The 15,753-nt window shown below is 45.1% G+C and overlaps 1 protein-coding gene across 1 annotated transcript in view; it reads left to right on the forward strand.

Annotated features, from left to right (window-relative positions):
- Positions 1-14,608, forward strand: part of XPNPEP2 (X-prolyl aminopeptidase 2) — a 49,249-nt gene extending 34,641 nt beyond the window's left edge. The window contains exons 15-21 of the mRNA XM_069074047.1: positions 7,398-7,458; positions 9,556-9,625; positions 10,491-10,595; positions 11,393-11,452; positions 12,333-12,409; positions 13,087-13,176; positions 13,939-14,608. Of these exons, the coding sequence (XP_068930148.1) occupies positions 7,398-7,458; positions 9,556-9,625; positions 10,491-10,595; positions 11,393-11,452; positions 12,333-12,409; positions 13,087-13,176; positions 13,939-14,142 (667 nt within the window). The 3' untranslated portion in view covers positions 14,143-14,608. The remainder of the gene's footprint in view (positions 1-7,397; positions 7,459-9,555; positions 9,626-10,490; positions 10,596-11,392; positions 11,453-12,332; positions 12,410-13,086; positions 13,177-13,938) is intronic.
- The last annotated feature ends 1,145 nt before the right edge of the window (positions 14,609-15,753 follow it).

Here is a 15,753-nt window from a genome sequence, read left to right on the forward strand (position 1 = left end):
GGGTGAAAGGAAAAAGAGAATAAATGGGGGGATAGGATGGAGGGAAATACAGTTAATAATAGTGACTATGAAAAAAGTTTTGAAGCAAGTTTCTCTGATAGAGGCTTCATTTCTCAAATACATAGAGAACTGAACCAAATTTATAAAAATAAAAGCCATTCCCCAATTGTAAAATGATCAAAAGATATGATCAGTTTTCAGATGAAGTAATCAAAGCTATCTATAGTCATATGAAAAAATTTACTAGCTCACTATTGAATAGAGAAATGCAAATTAAACCAGTTCTGAGGTACTACCTCACACCTATTAGACTGGCTAATAGGACAAAAAAGGTAAATGACAAATGTTGGAGGGGATGTGGGAAAAATGAGATATGAATGCACACTGTTGGTGGAGTTGTGAGCTGATTCAACCATTCTGAAGAGCAGTTTGGAACTATGCCCAAAGGGCTATAAAACCATGCATACTCTTTGACCTAGCAATACCACTACTAGGTCTGTATCTCAAAAGAGATTTTAAAAAGGAAAAGGATCTATATGTACCAAAATATTTACAGCAGCTCTTTTAGGGGGCAAAGAATTAGAAATTGAGGGGATGCCCGTCAATTTGGGAATGGCTGAACAAGTTGTAGTATGTGATTATGATGGAATAGTATTGTGCTATAAGAAATGATGAGCAGGATGCTCTTATAAAAACCTGGAAAGACTTTCATGGACTGATGCAAAGTAAAATGTAATGTGTACAAAGAAAAATGACCTGGAGCAAGTCACTTCCCTTCCCCAGATCTCAGTTTCCCCATTTGTAAAATGAGTGGAGTAGATTAGATGGTGTCTAAGGTATTTTCCAGCTCTAACATTCTATGACTCTATGTTCTAACATAGCACCTCCTTTCAGGAGCTTGCCCTGTGAATCATTTCCCCCTCTCTCTGTCATCTTTCAATCTTGTCCTCTGTCCTGGCTCCCTCCCTGGTGCCTACTAATGTAGTCATATCTCCTTCTGCTTTAAAAAATAAAAATAAAAGCAGACAAAACGCCACCTCAAACTATCATCCTATTGCTCTTCTCTCTGTCATTGCCAAATATCTAGAAGGAATCATCCTTCCTTACTTCCTCTGCTTCTCAGTCTGTGAAGTCCTCTCTGATCCTCTTCATTGTCAGAGGTCTCTCCTTGTTCAAATTACCTGCTATTTATTGATAGGTGTACACTCTAGACACCTCCCTCCAGGAAGATCTTAAGCTTCTTGAGGGCAGGGATTGTTTTGGTTTTGTATTTGTACCCCTTAAGTGACTGCCATTGTATCTGGCTCGAAGTGAAGAGACAGTAAATTCTGGGTGAAGTCAATTGAATTCTAAGGTATCTCTCAGCTCTGGCATTCTATGTTGTAAGACATCATCTCCACTTCTGACATTCTCTGTTCTAAGGTCTTCAATGATGGATTGATAGAAAATTGATAAATAGATGATAGATGATAGATAGATAGATAGATAGATAGATAGATAGATAGATAGATAGATAGATAGATCATTAGATAGAGAAGTTATTAAGTAATTACCATGCATCAAGCACTGTGCTACAGGCTGGGGGAACCAACGCAAGTCCTTGCCTTCAAGGAGCTTACATTTTAATGCAAGGAAGCCAACCCATAAAAAAGCAGGATCCTGTGTAAGAATAAGGAGGCATGCCCATTCATTTATAAACAATGATTGTGCTTGTTCAGGTTACTCTTCATTTGGAATTCATTTGCTGGGCTGAATGTTCTGCCAAGGCACACTTTGTTGGCTCTTAAAATGATTGAAAGTAGTAGTAGTAGTAGTAGTAGTAGTAGTAGTAGTAGTAGTAGTAGTAGTAGTAGTAGTAGTAGTAGTAATGATGATGGTGATGATAGACTCCACTTATCATTTAAATATTTTGTAAGCTACATTTCAATATAAGTGGGTTTCCTTTATAATCCTGTAGATATTATATTGTGCTTTTAAAAACATGACCCTGACAAGGGGGTTCAAAGGAGTCCAGAACACAAAAAGGATTAACCCCTGCCTAGCTATGTAAGGTGTCTTTTCCCACATAAGTCTGATAAGGTGGGTAATTACTACATTCATCCCTATTTATAAATGAGGACATGGGAGTCCCCAGACGTTCAATTACTTGCCTCAAGGTCACAGTAGGTGGTAAGGAGCCAAGCAAGGATTTGAACCTGAATTTACCTGCCTCCTAGTCTAGAATGCTTTCAAACCTGGATTTCTTTGAGTCTTCAAAGGCAGATTTGTTCCAGATCTGTTCCCAATCCAAGCCTTACACCTCAGGCTACAGTTTGCCATCGTGGACAACTGCAGAAGTCATATTGATTCAATGGCATTTAAAAAGCACCTACTTTTTAAATGTACCAGGTACTGGGGAAAGAAGTACAAAGAACAAAACAGCGCCTGTCCTCAAGGAGCTTCCATTCTATTGGGGATGGAGAGACAACATATATGAATATAAGTAAATACAGATTAAATAGATTAGAGTGCAAAACACCCTAGCTCTGGAATCAGAGGCTGTCATCGTTCAGTTGCTTTTCAGTCATGTCTGACTTTTTCTTGGCAAAGATACTAGAGTGGTTTGCTATTTCCTCTACCAGCTCATTTTACAGATGAGGAAACTGAGGTAAATGGTGTTAAGTGACTTGCCCAGGGTCACACAGCTAATAAGTGTCTGAGGTCAGATTTGAACTCAGATCCCCCTGATTCCAGGGTTGGCACTCTATCCACTGTGCCACCTTGCTGCCTTTGGAGTCAGAGGACCTGGATTCAAATATCACCTCTGAGACTTACTACCTGTGTGGCCTTGGGTAAGTCCCTTCCCCTCCCTGGGCCTCAGTTTCCTGATATGTAAAATGAGGAGGCTGCACAGCTCCTGAACTCTGTTCCACCCCTAGATCTAGATGCCTACAAACTTTCTGGTCACAGCAGAGATTTGAGGAATAGTGACACCAAAGAAAGAAAAGACTGTCCATGAAACATTCTTACAGTATACAGAATAGAGCAGAAGGAAGTTCAGAAGGGGGCATAGACAAGCAGGCTAGAGTTGGCACTGTTGTGTTCAAATGGATATACAGTTGTTTGTTTTTTAGGGGGATTTTTTGTTTGTTTTGCTTTTGGACGGGGGAAGGCTGGGCAATTGGGGTTAAGTGACTTGCCCAAGGTCACACAGTAAGTGTTAAGTTTCTGAGGCTGCATTTGAACTCAGGTCCTCCTGATTCCAGGGCTGGTGCTCTATTCACTGCACCACCTAGCTGCCCCTGAATATATAGTTTTAAAAACCCCCAATGTACACAACAAATTCATAATGTCATATATAATCCTTTTTTTCTGTTCTTCCTCTGTGGAAATGTTCATCTTTGCTAATGTTTGCCAAACACATAATTAAAAAGAAGAATAAAAAATAAGGATCAGGGAGAGAGAAAGATACATAGGAAAGAACTAGCCTTTTAGTAGGATGGATACAGCATTTCCCCAATAAAGTATGAAACAAAGAGGGCTGAGGCAAGTGAGCATGACCAAGGCCAAGGGGAGATCAGGGCAATGGGAGAAGGGAAAGCCCTGGGGGTGAGCTCCATAAAGGAGGTGGCCCCTACCCAAGCTTCCAATCAAGAGCAGGAATTGGCCCCAGAGAGATGAACTGACCACATCCATCCATCAGTGAGTGTTGAAATTATGGAAAGTGTCCTAGCAAAAGGGAAAGGAAGCTGTGGGAGTGATGAGTGAGAGGGGCTGGTTGGAGTTTCAGGCTTACTCAATTCAGGGAGAGGTCGGGTTGGTTCATGGTCCTCTTTCTTCCTCTTCTTGTCTCTGTCAGAACGAGAGTCCCCACAGTGACCTAATTCCTGGGAACCCAGGGATCCTAAACTCATCCAAGGGAGGAAGGGGGCAGGCAGAGCTCCCAGAATTGAAGAATTTATCTTGGTGATCTTTGTCCATAGCTACAAATCAAGTCAAACAGAGATAGTAAAACTCAGTGAGATCAGGAAATCTGGCTCTTCCACTTAGCAACTTTGGGCAAGTCACTTGACCTTTCCAGGCCTCAGTTTCCTCCTCTGTAAAATAATAAAGGCATTAGACTAAATGATCTCTAAGGTCCCTTACAGGTCTGACATTCTGTGTTCTAAGGGTCCTTCCAACTATGATATTCGATGACTTTATTGAAATTCAAACAAGACTCATATTACAAGAATTCATCCTACAGCCACTTATTCTGGAGCATGGCCTGGCTATCTAGCCAGGTGTGAATCACTGTACTTCTCAGTACAATTCTTTTTTTTTTAGTTTTTCAAATGCTTTATTAACTTCTGATTTACATCATTCATTTCCAGAAGATTGTAAGTTACAAATTTTCTCCCTGTTTTTCCCCTACCCACCGCCCCAAAATAGCAGTCCCACAGGATATCCCCTCCTCCAATCTGCTCTCTCCCATATTTTCTCCCATACCCCTTTCGACTTTTCCAGTGGATCTCTATGCCCCAGTGCCTGTATATCTTATTTCCCAATTACATGTAAAATAGTATTAATAACAGTGTATGTATATATATATATATATACACACATTTTAAACATTTTATTTTAAAACTTTGAATTCCAGATTCATTCCCTTCCGCCCTTGTCTCCCACCCTTACTGGGAAGATAAGCAGTTCAGTATCGGTTGTACATGTGTGGCTAATGCAAAACAATAACATAGTAGATATATTATAAAAGACTGACTATATTTCCCTCCCTCCTATCCCACCTCCCACCTGCTCTATTCTCTACTTTGATCCCATCCCTTTTCAAAAGTGGGTGCTTCCAACTTCCCTCCCCCCCAGCCTGCCCTCCCTTCCATCATCCCCCTCTCATCCCCTTCCCCTCCCCTTGGAGGATGAGAAATCCTATTTAGTGTGTATTTCATTCCCTCAAGCCAAATTCAATGGGAATAAGGTTGACCCATTCCCTTTTGCCTTCCTATTCTTCCCCTCCATTGTAACCATTTTCCCTTGCCTCCTCTATATGAGATAGTTTACCCCATTCTGTCTCTCCCCATCTCCTCTCATTATATTCCTCTCTCACCTCTTAATTTCACCTTTTAAGTATCATCCTTTCCTATTAAATTGGTCCTGTGCCCTCTATCTATATATACCTGTAAACATACATACACACATTCACATATGTATTCATATGCCCATATACCCTCATATATATATATATATATATATATACACATATATATATATATATATTTCTATTCCCTTCAACTACTGAGAAAGGTTTCATAAGTTACAATTATTGTTTTTCCATGTAGGAATGTTAATAGTTCAACTTTGATAAGTTCCTTATGATTTCTTTTCCCTGTTTACCTTCTCATGCTTCTCTTGCTTCTTGTATCTGAATGTCAAATTTTCTATTCAACTATGGTTTTTTCAACAAGAATGCTTGAAAGTCCTCTATTCCACTGAATGACCATATTTTCCCCTGAAACATGATACTCAGTTTTGCTGGGTAGGTGACTCTTGGTTTTAATCCCAGCTCCTTTGACCTCCGGAATTTCATATTCCAAGTCCTTCGATCCCTCAGCTGCCAGATCCTGGGTTATCCTGATTGTGTTTCCACAATATTCAAATTGTTTCTTTCTGGATGCTTGTAATATTCTCTCCTTAATCTGGGAATTCCGGAACCTGGCTATAATATTCCTAGGAATTTTCTTTTTGGGATCTTTTTCAGGAGGTGATCGGTGGATTCTTTCAACCTTCATTTTGCCCTCTGGTTCTAATACATCAGGGCAGTTTTCTTTGAGAACTTCCTGGAGGATGATTTCTAGGTTCTTACTTTGATCATGGCTTTCAGGCGGTCCAATAATTTTTAAATTATCTCTCCTGGATCTATTTTCCAGGTCAGTGGTTTTTCCCATGAGATATTTCACATTTCCTTCTATTCTTTCATTTGTTTGGATCTGTTTAACAGCATCTTGATTTCTCATAAAGTCATTAGCTTCCATTTGCTCCAATCTAATTCTGAAGCAATGATTCTCCTCAGTGAGCTTTTGAGATTCTTTTTCCATGTGGCAAATTCGGCTTTTTAAGGCATTCTTCTCCTCATTGGCTTTTTGAGCCTCTTTTGCCATTTGAGCTAGTCTATTTTTTAAGGTGTTATTTTCCTCAGTCAGGCTGTTGACTCATTTCGTAATTTTCTTGCATTGTTCTCATTTCTCTTCCCAATTTTTCCCCCACTTCTTTTATCTGCTTCTTAAGGTCCTCTATGGCCTGTAACCAGCTCGTATTTTCCTTTGAAGCTTTTGGTGCAGGAGTTCTGACTTCACTGTCTTCCTCCTGTTCCATGCTTTGCTCCTTTTTGTCCACAAAATAGGAGTCTTATGCTAGAATCTTCTGTCTGCTTTGTTTCCTTTGCCTGGTCATGTTGCCCCTCAGTCACTTGACCCCTGGGCTTTTTGCCACAGTAGGACTCTGCCACCAGACAGGGGAGCTTTTGTCCCAAAAGCTGGGGTTTTCTCAGCTGCTGGAGGTATTAGATGGGTACCCTCTCTGAGGCCTCCACACACTCTGGCAAGCTGGACATACACCCCAGGACCTCCAACCTAGACTGCAATCCAGATCCAAGCAGGTTAAAGCAAGAGCGATTACCCCTCTGACTGGTGCTTGGTCCCCCTACACTCTGCAGGCCAGGAGCTAAAGCTGCCACGTGGCACTCTGTGGCTGTGCCAGCATCTCAGCGTTCTTGCGCCAGGGGCAAAAGCCATGCACTCCCACTTACTGGGTCCCATAGTCCAGACTGCATTGGCCTCTCACTTTGTCCTTTGCATAAATGTGTTGATAAATCTGGAAACGGCCACAGCTGCTGGTGATCTGGAGTCCTTCTGGCCAGTGGCTGGCCTGCCAGACTGTCCTCAGAGGGAGGGTTAGCTTATCTGTGTCATTTTGTGGGTTTTGCAGCTCCAAAGTTTGTTTAGAGTCCCCTTTTCACATGGATTGGGGAAGGTGGAAGCCGGAACTGGGGGGAGGTCCTGCTTCTATTCCGCCATCTTGACTCCACCCCCCCCTCATCTCTCAGTACAATTCTTTAAGAGTCTAAATTGCAGCAATGCTGACCTGCATTTCTCCATCCAGGAATATCCCTATTCCAGTGAAATCACAAGTCCAGTCTCTATTCCCTCTTTCTGTCAACTATATCAAGCAAACCCTCTCTCCAACCCCTGTATTGATGCAAGGTCGTGCATTATGATGGTTAATCTTGATCTCTCCATTTCTCCTCACCTAGTTTCCTGTTTTCAGTTGAGGGAGGTTGGCTGAGCCCCTCCAGGCAACTCTCATGGGCTCCCAGCACCAGAAGCTCAGTTTGGAATGTGATGTAAGGGTTTTCCCTTTTCCTACAGGGATGGAACAACAGACATCACCAGGACAGTCCACTGGGGGATCCCTTCTTCTTTCCAAAAGGTACAAAGCAGATTCAAGCACTTCAGCCTCTTCCCCCTTACACATACTTTCTGTTCCCAGCTTTGGAGCCTGATATTACTGGAGAAGGGAGACATGAAACTCCATTTGGGCCTTTTTTGCTGGGACCTTAACCCTTTTACCATAGTCTCATTCTTTCCCTCTTCTTCTCTCTCGCTCCCTTCTTCCCTCCCCCTTCTTTTCCTTTTTTTAAATTAAACGTTACTTTTCTCTCCTTTATACCTCGCCTTCACTGGGAAAAAAAGAAAAAAAACCCTTGTAACCAATATTCATAATCATAAAACCAACTCCCATCTTGGCCAGGTCCAAAAACATGGGTCTCCCTGAAGCCATCACTTGGTTCTCAGGTGTGTGGCATTCTTAATTTCTTCTTCCTTGCCCAACTAAACTCCTGGTTCTCCTCCCACTTCTGTCACTGTTCCTTCTGCCGCTGTCTCAACCATCTCTCGCCTATTAAGGACCCCCGCCAAAGCCCTTCCTTGGGCTCCCTTCTTTTCTCCTTCTACACTCCTTTGGTGGTCTCATCTGCTCATCTCTATGTAGATTACATTTCATTTCTCACGTCCATTTCCATATCACCAACTGCCTACTGAACATCTCTTTTGGGGTCTAGTACTGGCATCTTCAACTGAATGTGTCCAAAGCAAATTCTCTTTATTACCTTCTTCCCTAAACTCATCCTTCTTCCAGACTTCCCATCTTCTGTCAAAGGCATCACCATCCTCTCCACTAACCTAGACTGAAAATCGACACCATGCTTCCTCCTCCATTTCCAATCATTTTCTAGGTCTCATTGATTGTACTTCCATATGTCTCTCCCATCTGTCCCCTTCTCGATGCTCACACAGCCCCACCCTGGGCCAATCCCTCATCACTGCTCCCCTGGGCTGTTGTAACAAGATGGTAACTGACTCAGACTCTTCCCCTCCCCATCCCAGCCTCCACACATTTGCCAAAATAACCTTCCTCGAGCACCATCAGTAGGGCCCCATTGCCCTTAGGTAAAATGCCAGTTCCTCAGCATACCATTTAAAGCCCTCCACAGCCTGCCTGGAGCCAATATAGCTGTTTAAATGACTACTATTTGCTCTTTATGAAAATGATGGGGTGGTCACCACCCACATTCCTCCTGTCTGGCACTGCTCTACACCAATGTAGAAAACCCTGGAGGAAACCCCATCAACCATGTGATCCAACTGAAGCCTGATGAATGCCCTAAGGTCAAGTTTTCAGGCCCCAGCCCCTCACCCCTTGCCCCCCCCCCATGCCCTGTGTTCTCAGGGCTCCCTTCTCCCAGCCAAGTGTGGCCATGGGGCAGTAGCTCATAGGCTAATCAAAGTTTGGAAATAGAGTAAAGTTTCAGATCACCTTACACACACACACACACACACACACACACACACATACACACACACACACACACTACCTACCACATACACGTGCCCGCATAATACACATACACGCACATATTCCATAGACACCTGCACACATATACATACCACATAATGCACATACACACGTACATATATGCACATGTACACACAATGCATATGTACACAAACACATTGACCCCACTACTTGTCAAACTTTGGGTATTAATTATACCTTATTCTCCACAAGAAGAGAGCACTGTGGTCCTGGGGAAGGAGCACTGGTTCTGCAGTCAAAGGAGCTGGGTTCAAATCATACATCATACATCTGAGCTTGCCTAGCTGTATGACATTGGGCAAGTCATTCCCCTTCCATGGGTCTCAATTTCCTCCTCTGTAAAATGAGGAGGTTGTACTAAATTATCTGGGCTGAGCAGGGACTCTGGGCTCTCAGGACAGAGTTCTTACTGCATTCATAAGCAACTGGTGTCCTCCATCTAAGGTAATTTGAATATTTTAATAGATGGGGAAACTGAGGTCAGTTACCCATCCACATTCCCATAGTTACCTAATGGCAGATCTGGGAAGCCATATACAGTATTGTGGAGAGAGCATTTGGTTGGGATTTAAGACACCTGGGCCACTTACTAGCCATATGACCTTGGGCAAGTTCTTTTCCCTGTAAGCTGACCTGTCCTGTCCCCTCTAGGAAGCCTACACTAGAGTGCTGATGGGAAACATTGACCTGTGCAGACTTGTCTTCCCGTCATCCACATCAGGTGAGTCTCAGACACAGCTTTGGGATTCCATCTCAGGACAGTTGAGAGGTTAGTCAGCTGGGCCTGTGGGCTCCCTTTCCCTGCTAGGTACCCACCTTGGGGCCTTGGGTCTATGCTCCCTGCTGTCCCATCACCCAGAACTGGAAAGCCATCATAGCACCGAACTGGGAGCCCATATTCAGGAAGCAACCAGCCCAGCCTCTGACTCCAGCCAGGTTCAAAGCTGGGCTGTCACTCGCCCCTAAATGATCTTTCCCTCCCTGGGCCTCCTCTGTGAAATGAGGGCAATGACCTTCGAGGCCACCACCGGTTCTAGATCTAGGAGCCTGAGATTAATGAGAGAATGATACAAAATAACACTTTGTAATAAGTGCTAGGTTCTTTCATACATCAGAGGAAGGAGAGCCGATCTTGTGGGCAGAAGCAGTCAGAAAAGACTTCCTGGAGGGAGCTGGGAGGTGGGGCTAGTTCTGGAAGGCCAGGTAGGAGGCCTGGGAGAGGAAGAAGGGCCTGAGCCAAACTGAGGGTAGCAGAAAGGTAGGGGCCAGTGGAGGGGTGTGAGGAGGCCAGCCTGGCTGCAGCAAGGGAAAGGATGAGGGAAGAGACCCAGAAAGACCTAACTGGGGCAAACCTTGAGTGCCAGGCAATTAGCTTTGGCTCTACTGCCCTCCCTCCCCTTGCCTTTCCCCCATGGCACTGCCATCCTTGGTGCTTCTGGGCCCACGCTTAGTTTGCTTCTCTCCAATAAGGCCAAACCAACTTGAAGGTTGGCCTTGGAACAAGGAAGGAAAGCGGGTAAGGCCAGAGGGTACCTGGCCAGTAGCCACATCTGGGCATCCCTAACTCACTACCATTTCTCTTCTAGGGCGAGTAGTGGAAGCCTTTGCCCGCAGAGCCCTGTGGGAAGCTGGTCTCAATTATGGACATGGCACAGGGCACGGCATTGGCAACTTCCTCTCCGTGCATGAATGTAGGTGACCTGGCGGGGCAGGAAGCTCCCTGGGCTGGGAAGATGAAGTGCTAGATCTGCCATTCCCAGCTCTGTGACCTTGGGCAATTCACTTTACATGTCTGACCCTTATTGTCCTCATCTGCATAAAGAAGAGGTCGGATAAGATGACCCTGAAGGCCCCTTCCTGCTCTAGAACTATGAGCCTATGGTTTGCTGTTCTAGATCAGTCCCCCAGTGCCATGTGCCCAACCTTCCTCCCACCCAGGACAACTCTTCCTTAGTCTTGCCCTGATCCCACTGAGCAGGCAGTGCCCCAGCTGCCTTCCTCACTCACTCCTAGCTCCATTTGTCCTAGGAATCTTTGGGCCTGGGGCAGCATGGGAGTGAGTGCCCTCCCAGTTCCAAAATACTGTGACTTCCTGAGAAATCTTCCCAGGTCTCAGGCCACCAGATGCCCTCATCTGCCTCACTAGGCCCCTAATCCTTTCACTCAGACCCCATTTCTGACACTGAGCTGCCACCCCCTTGGCCTAGGCTGGCATGTCTCATTGGACCCCCATCCCCTTCAACTAGCCTGACATTTCCTCACTAAACGTCTGTTGCCCTCACCGAGTCCCTAATCCTCTCTCTGAGCCATCATTCCTAACATGTGCTCCCCTCTTCTCCCATTCCCTGAGCCTTTCATCTCTTTACTGAGCCCCCCCTTCCCCTCCATCACCCAGCCCTCATCTCCCTCACTTAGCTGCCCACATTGTTCCTAAATCCACTCTGGGCCCACAGATACCCTGGTGACAATGTCTCTCTTCCCCTTCCAGGGCCAGTGGGATTCCAATCCAGGAACATTGCTATGACCAAGGGCATGTTCACATCCATAGGTATGGCGCCTTCTTCCCCTGTGGTCTATGGGACAACTTTCCCTAGCTGGGGAGAGAGTGTAGAGGATGGTCCTTCCCCAAATGTGGTAGGCAGAATTATAATTAGCATTGTGGGCCCTGGGGCAAGCAGCAAGAAACACCCTCCTAATCAACTCTATGATTCATTATGTGACAATAATACGAGTAATTAAGACAAAAATCAGTTGTGAAAATGAGGAGAATTCTACTCTAAGGGCTTTTTAGCAGTGGTGGTAGTGGTGCTGGTTCAGTCATGTCTACACACCAGGCTTTAGGATTTGACCTTCCAGTGAATTAATTCCTTTAAGCAGTGACTGATTCGATCTCCTTGACGTCCAAGCGACTCTCAGAAGTCTTGTCCAGCACCACATTTCAAAAGCACTGATTCTGTGGGGCTCAGCTTTCCTTATAGTACCTATAGTCACAGCCATACTTTACCACTGGAAAAACCACAGCTTGATCGATACGGGCCAACAACAACTTCTTCACTGCTCAGGGAGTGCTTGGGTTAAATTTGGCCCCTTCTACATTCCTGTGGAGTGTAGCTGAGGCCTTGGGACAGAGTTCAAGTGGCGCCTCCCTAGTTTTCCCTCTGAGCATAGAGGAAAGAGCACTGGACTTGGAAAGAGTCGAGCCAGTCTCTTAATGTCTTCTCTGGGCCTCGGTTTCCTTCTCTTTAAAATAATGGAGGCAGGGGCCAGCAAATCTCAAAAGATATGATCCTGTCATGCTATGGTGCTCATTTTTAGGGCCAGAGGGCCTCGAGCCCGAGCCTGTCAGCATCTCGGGCCTCTTCCTCTCTCGCTCCCCTAAACCCTACCACCCACCCTACATTATCTCACTGGTTTATCTCTGCCCCCAGAACCCGGTTACTATCAGGATGGAGAATTCGGGATCCGTATTGAAGATGTGGCCCTGGTGGTAGAAGCCCAGACCAAGGTAACTTACCACTTCGGCTGTGCCAAGGATACAGTCAAGTGTGGAGACAGAGATACAGCCAAGTGGGTGGTGAGGCAGAGACAGTAGACAAGCATTTCTTGTGAGTCCTCCTTGGCTTTCTAGAAAACAGGTGAAATTCCTCAGCTCTTTGGGAGCTGGAGGGGAGGGGTAGGCACTAAAATTTGGAGAGCTATGAATGACACCTTGTTATACTGAAAATATATTGGAGTGAGAGTCAGGAGGTCCTCCTCTGACACTTAATAGTTTGTAACCCTGGATAATAAGCTTCCCTTCTCTAAGACTGTTTCTTCATCTATGAAATGGGCATAATGAGTATCTGTACTGATTATCTCATAGGGAAAACCTTTTATAAAGTATAATGTGCTACAGAAATAGAAGTTAGTGTTTTCATTTTTGCTGTTGCTATAAACTGGGGGTAGGGCACTAATGCCCAGAAGACCCCACCCCTATAAGCCCTGGGACTGACATTCCCCAACTCTCTCTCTCTCTCTCACACACACATACACACACACAAACACACACACATACACACACACGAACACACATACACACACACACACACAATATAATCCTGAGACGCAGAGGCCTTGCTTGTCTTCACCTAAGTCCAGGCTTCGCCTCCTTACTCTCCTCCCACTTTCTCTTCTGCCCTCAAGTATGGCGGGTCCTACCTGACCTTCGAAGTGGTGTCCCTGGTACCCTACAGCCGGAACCTTATTGATACTAGTCTGTTGCTGCCAGAGCAGGTAAAAGCCCCATCTCAGAAGCCCCCAGACTCCTTGTCCAGGGCCAGCAAGGGTTACAGTGGGGTGGTCTGGACCTGGGTTTGAGTACTGCCTCTGCTATTTACCTACCTGGGTGAGCTTGGTCAGGCCCCTTCCCCTCTCTAGGTTTCTGCTTCCTCCTCTGTCTAATGACTAGGTTGAAACAGATGATCCACAAATTTGGTTCTAGGTTTGACATTCAGCATTCTATGGCCCAAGGTCCTTCCTAGTTTTGACAGTATAGGAGTCACTAAGTAGCTGCAAAGACATAGCCACCTTGCCAGCGTGCCTCAGAACTTCTCTCTTCTCCTTCCTGGCATTGGAATACCAGTGGAAAAAAGCACTGGTTTAGGAGGCAGAAGACGTAGGTTCAAATCTGACATATATATACTATCTGTGCAACATTGGGCAAGTCCCTCAGCATCCTTGGGTGTCAGTTTCTTCTTTTATAAAAGGAGGTTGGATTAGATGGCCAATGAAAGTCACTGATGGCTTACATATTTGTCCAAAGGGAAATAGTGTTGCAAAGGAGCCTTTGTGAAAATGCCCTTGTTGCTTGACAATGGGTAGGAGGATGGCTCTGGTAGCCTGGCCTGAGGGGGGTGGCCTAGGAGCTGTGAGGGCAGCAGAAAGGAGAGGCTCTGGGGAGAGGACCCCTAGATTTCCTCCTCTCCCTCCTCAAACAGCCTTTGGCTTTGAAGCACCTTGGCTCTCACCACTTTGTCTTTTCCTTGGCACCCCCAGCTAGAGTACTTGAATAAATACTATGAGAAAATCCGGCAAAAGATTGGTCCTGAGCTGCAGCAGCGGAACCTGAAGCAGGAGTACGAGTGGCTCCTGGAGAACACAGAGCCCCTGACCAACAACAGCAGTTGGGTCCAGCTTCCGGTATCACTGACTGTCCTGGTGGGAGCTACCCTTGCATCTGTCCTGGGCCACAGCCTATAGTGAGGAGACCTCAAAGCGCTCCTCCCCCCCCCCCCCAGTCCCAAGACCAGCACCGCCTCAAAACCTTACATTTGTAACCTTCAAGGAAGAAACTTCCAGACCAAAAGTTGTTTTCCCTCTCCCTCCCCCACTAAGTCTGAGGCCTTCCCATCCTGGACTTCCTGACCCGGCCCCAGGCTAGGATGTCCTGCCCAAAGGAATCCAGGCACTTCCCAGGATTCTAGGCCTCCGGACTAGGAGTCTAAGGTTGTCTTTGCTTTAAAAAAAAAATAGATTTTTTTTACATTTGCTCTCACTTTTCAATTAAAAAGCCAGAGGTCTCTTTCTGGAATCAAAGAGCTTGGGTTCAAATCCTGACTCTACTACTTACTACCTATGAGACGCTGGGTATGTCACAACCTCTCTGGACCTCAGTTTTCTTATCTGTGAAATAATCTGAAGATTGAACTAAATGACCTTAATGATCCCTTCCTTGTTCTAAATCTATGTTCCTATGATCTCTCTTCCACAGAACACTCCCTCATAACAAGTTAAGCAGAACAAATCAATGTGTTAGCCATGTATGACAAAGTACACCCCATTCATTCCAAACTAATGCTTCCATAGCTTTCTGCCAAGAGACAGAGAACATACTGCACTATGAGTCCTTAGAAGTTCTGAGAGGTAACTACACCAATCATTTCCAAAGTCTGCCATGGTTGTTTTCCTTTACATTATTGTAGCCAGCATGATGATTGATTGCTCCCTTCTTCAGTATCAGTTCACACAAATCTTCCTAAGTTTCTCTGAATTCTACACATTTGTCACTTCTTACAGGACAATCTCATTGCCTTACATTTGTATACCAGTTAACTCAGCCAGTCCTCAGTCAATGGGTACCCACTTTTCTTCCAGTTCCTTGTTCTTATAAAACATTGTGGTACAATGGAATGCCCATTAGTGCTGGAGTCAGATGGTCTGGGTTCAAATCCTACCTCTGAGACTTAATAACCTGTGTGACTTTAGATAAGTCAGTTCCCCTCCCTCGGCTTCAGTTTTTTCATCTATAAAATGAGGGGATTGGACAAGATGGCTTCTACAGACCCTCCCAGCTCTAGATTCAGGATCTAAACAGAGGATTCTAAAATTCTAATCTTAGGCACTGAAATGATCCTTGGGCCAGGGTGGAAGAGGTGGACTAGAGGCTAGTTGAAGAATCTAATAGGATTCTAGATTCTGGTCTAAGAGTCTAAAAAGTAGGACTAGGCCAGTGTTCTAGAATTCCCATCAAGAGTTCTAGAACTCCAGGATCCATCCCTAGAAGACCAAGACATGGAACGGAGTGTCCAGAACTCAGGCCACTATTACTTGGGCTAAGGTCAAGCGAGCCAGTTCCCTCCGAGTACCTTCTCTGCTACCTGCTCTTTTTGGCTGAGTTGGTTCTTCCTCAGCTGATTTTTTTTTTCATTTTTCAAAAGCTTTATTAACTTCTGATTTACATCATTCATTTCTGCCAGAGTTTGAGCTACAAATTTTCTCCCCGTTTTTCCCCTACCCACTGCGCCCAAATAGCAGTCCCACAGGATATCCCCTCCTCCAATCTGCTCTCTCCTATATTTTCTCCCATACCCT

The sequence above is a fragment of the Petaurus breviceps genome, unplaced genomic scaffold, assembly GCF_028583685.1.
Source record: "Petaurus breviceps papuanus isolate PSGF00001 unplaced genomic scaffold, PetGlider_PUasm1.0 90881, whole genome shotgun sequence".
Lineage (NCBI taxonomy): Eukaryota > Metazoa > Chordata > Mammalia > Diprotodontia > Petauridae > Petaurus > Petaurus breviceps.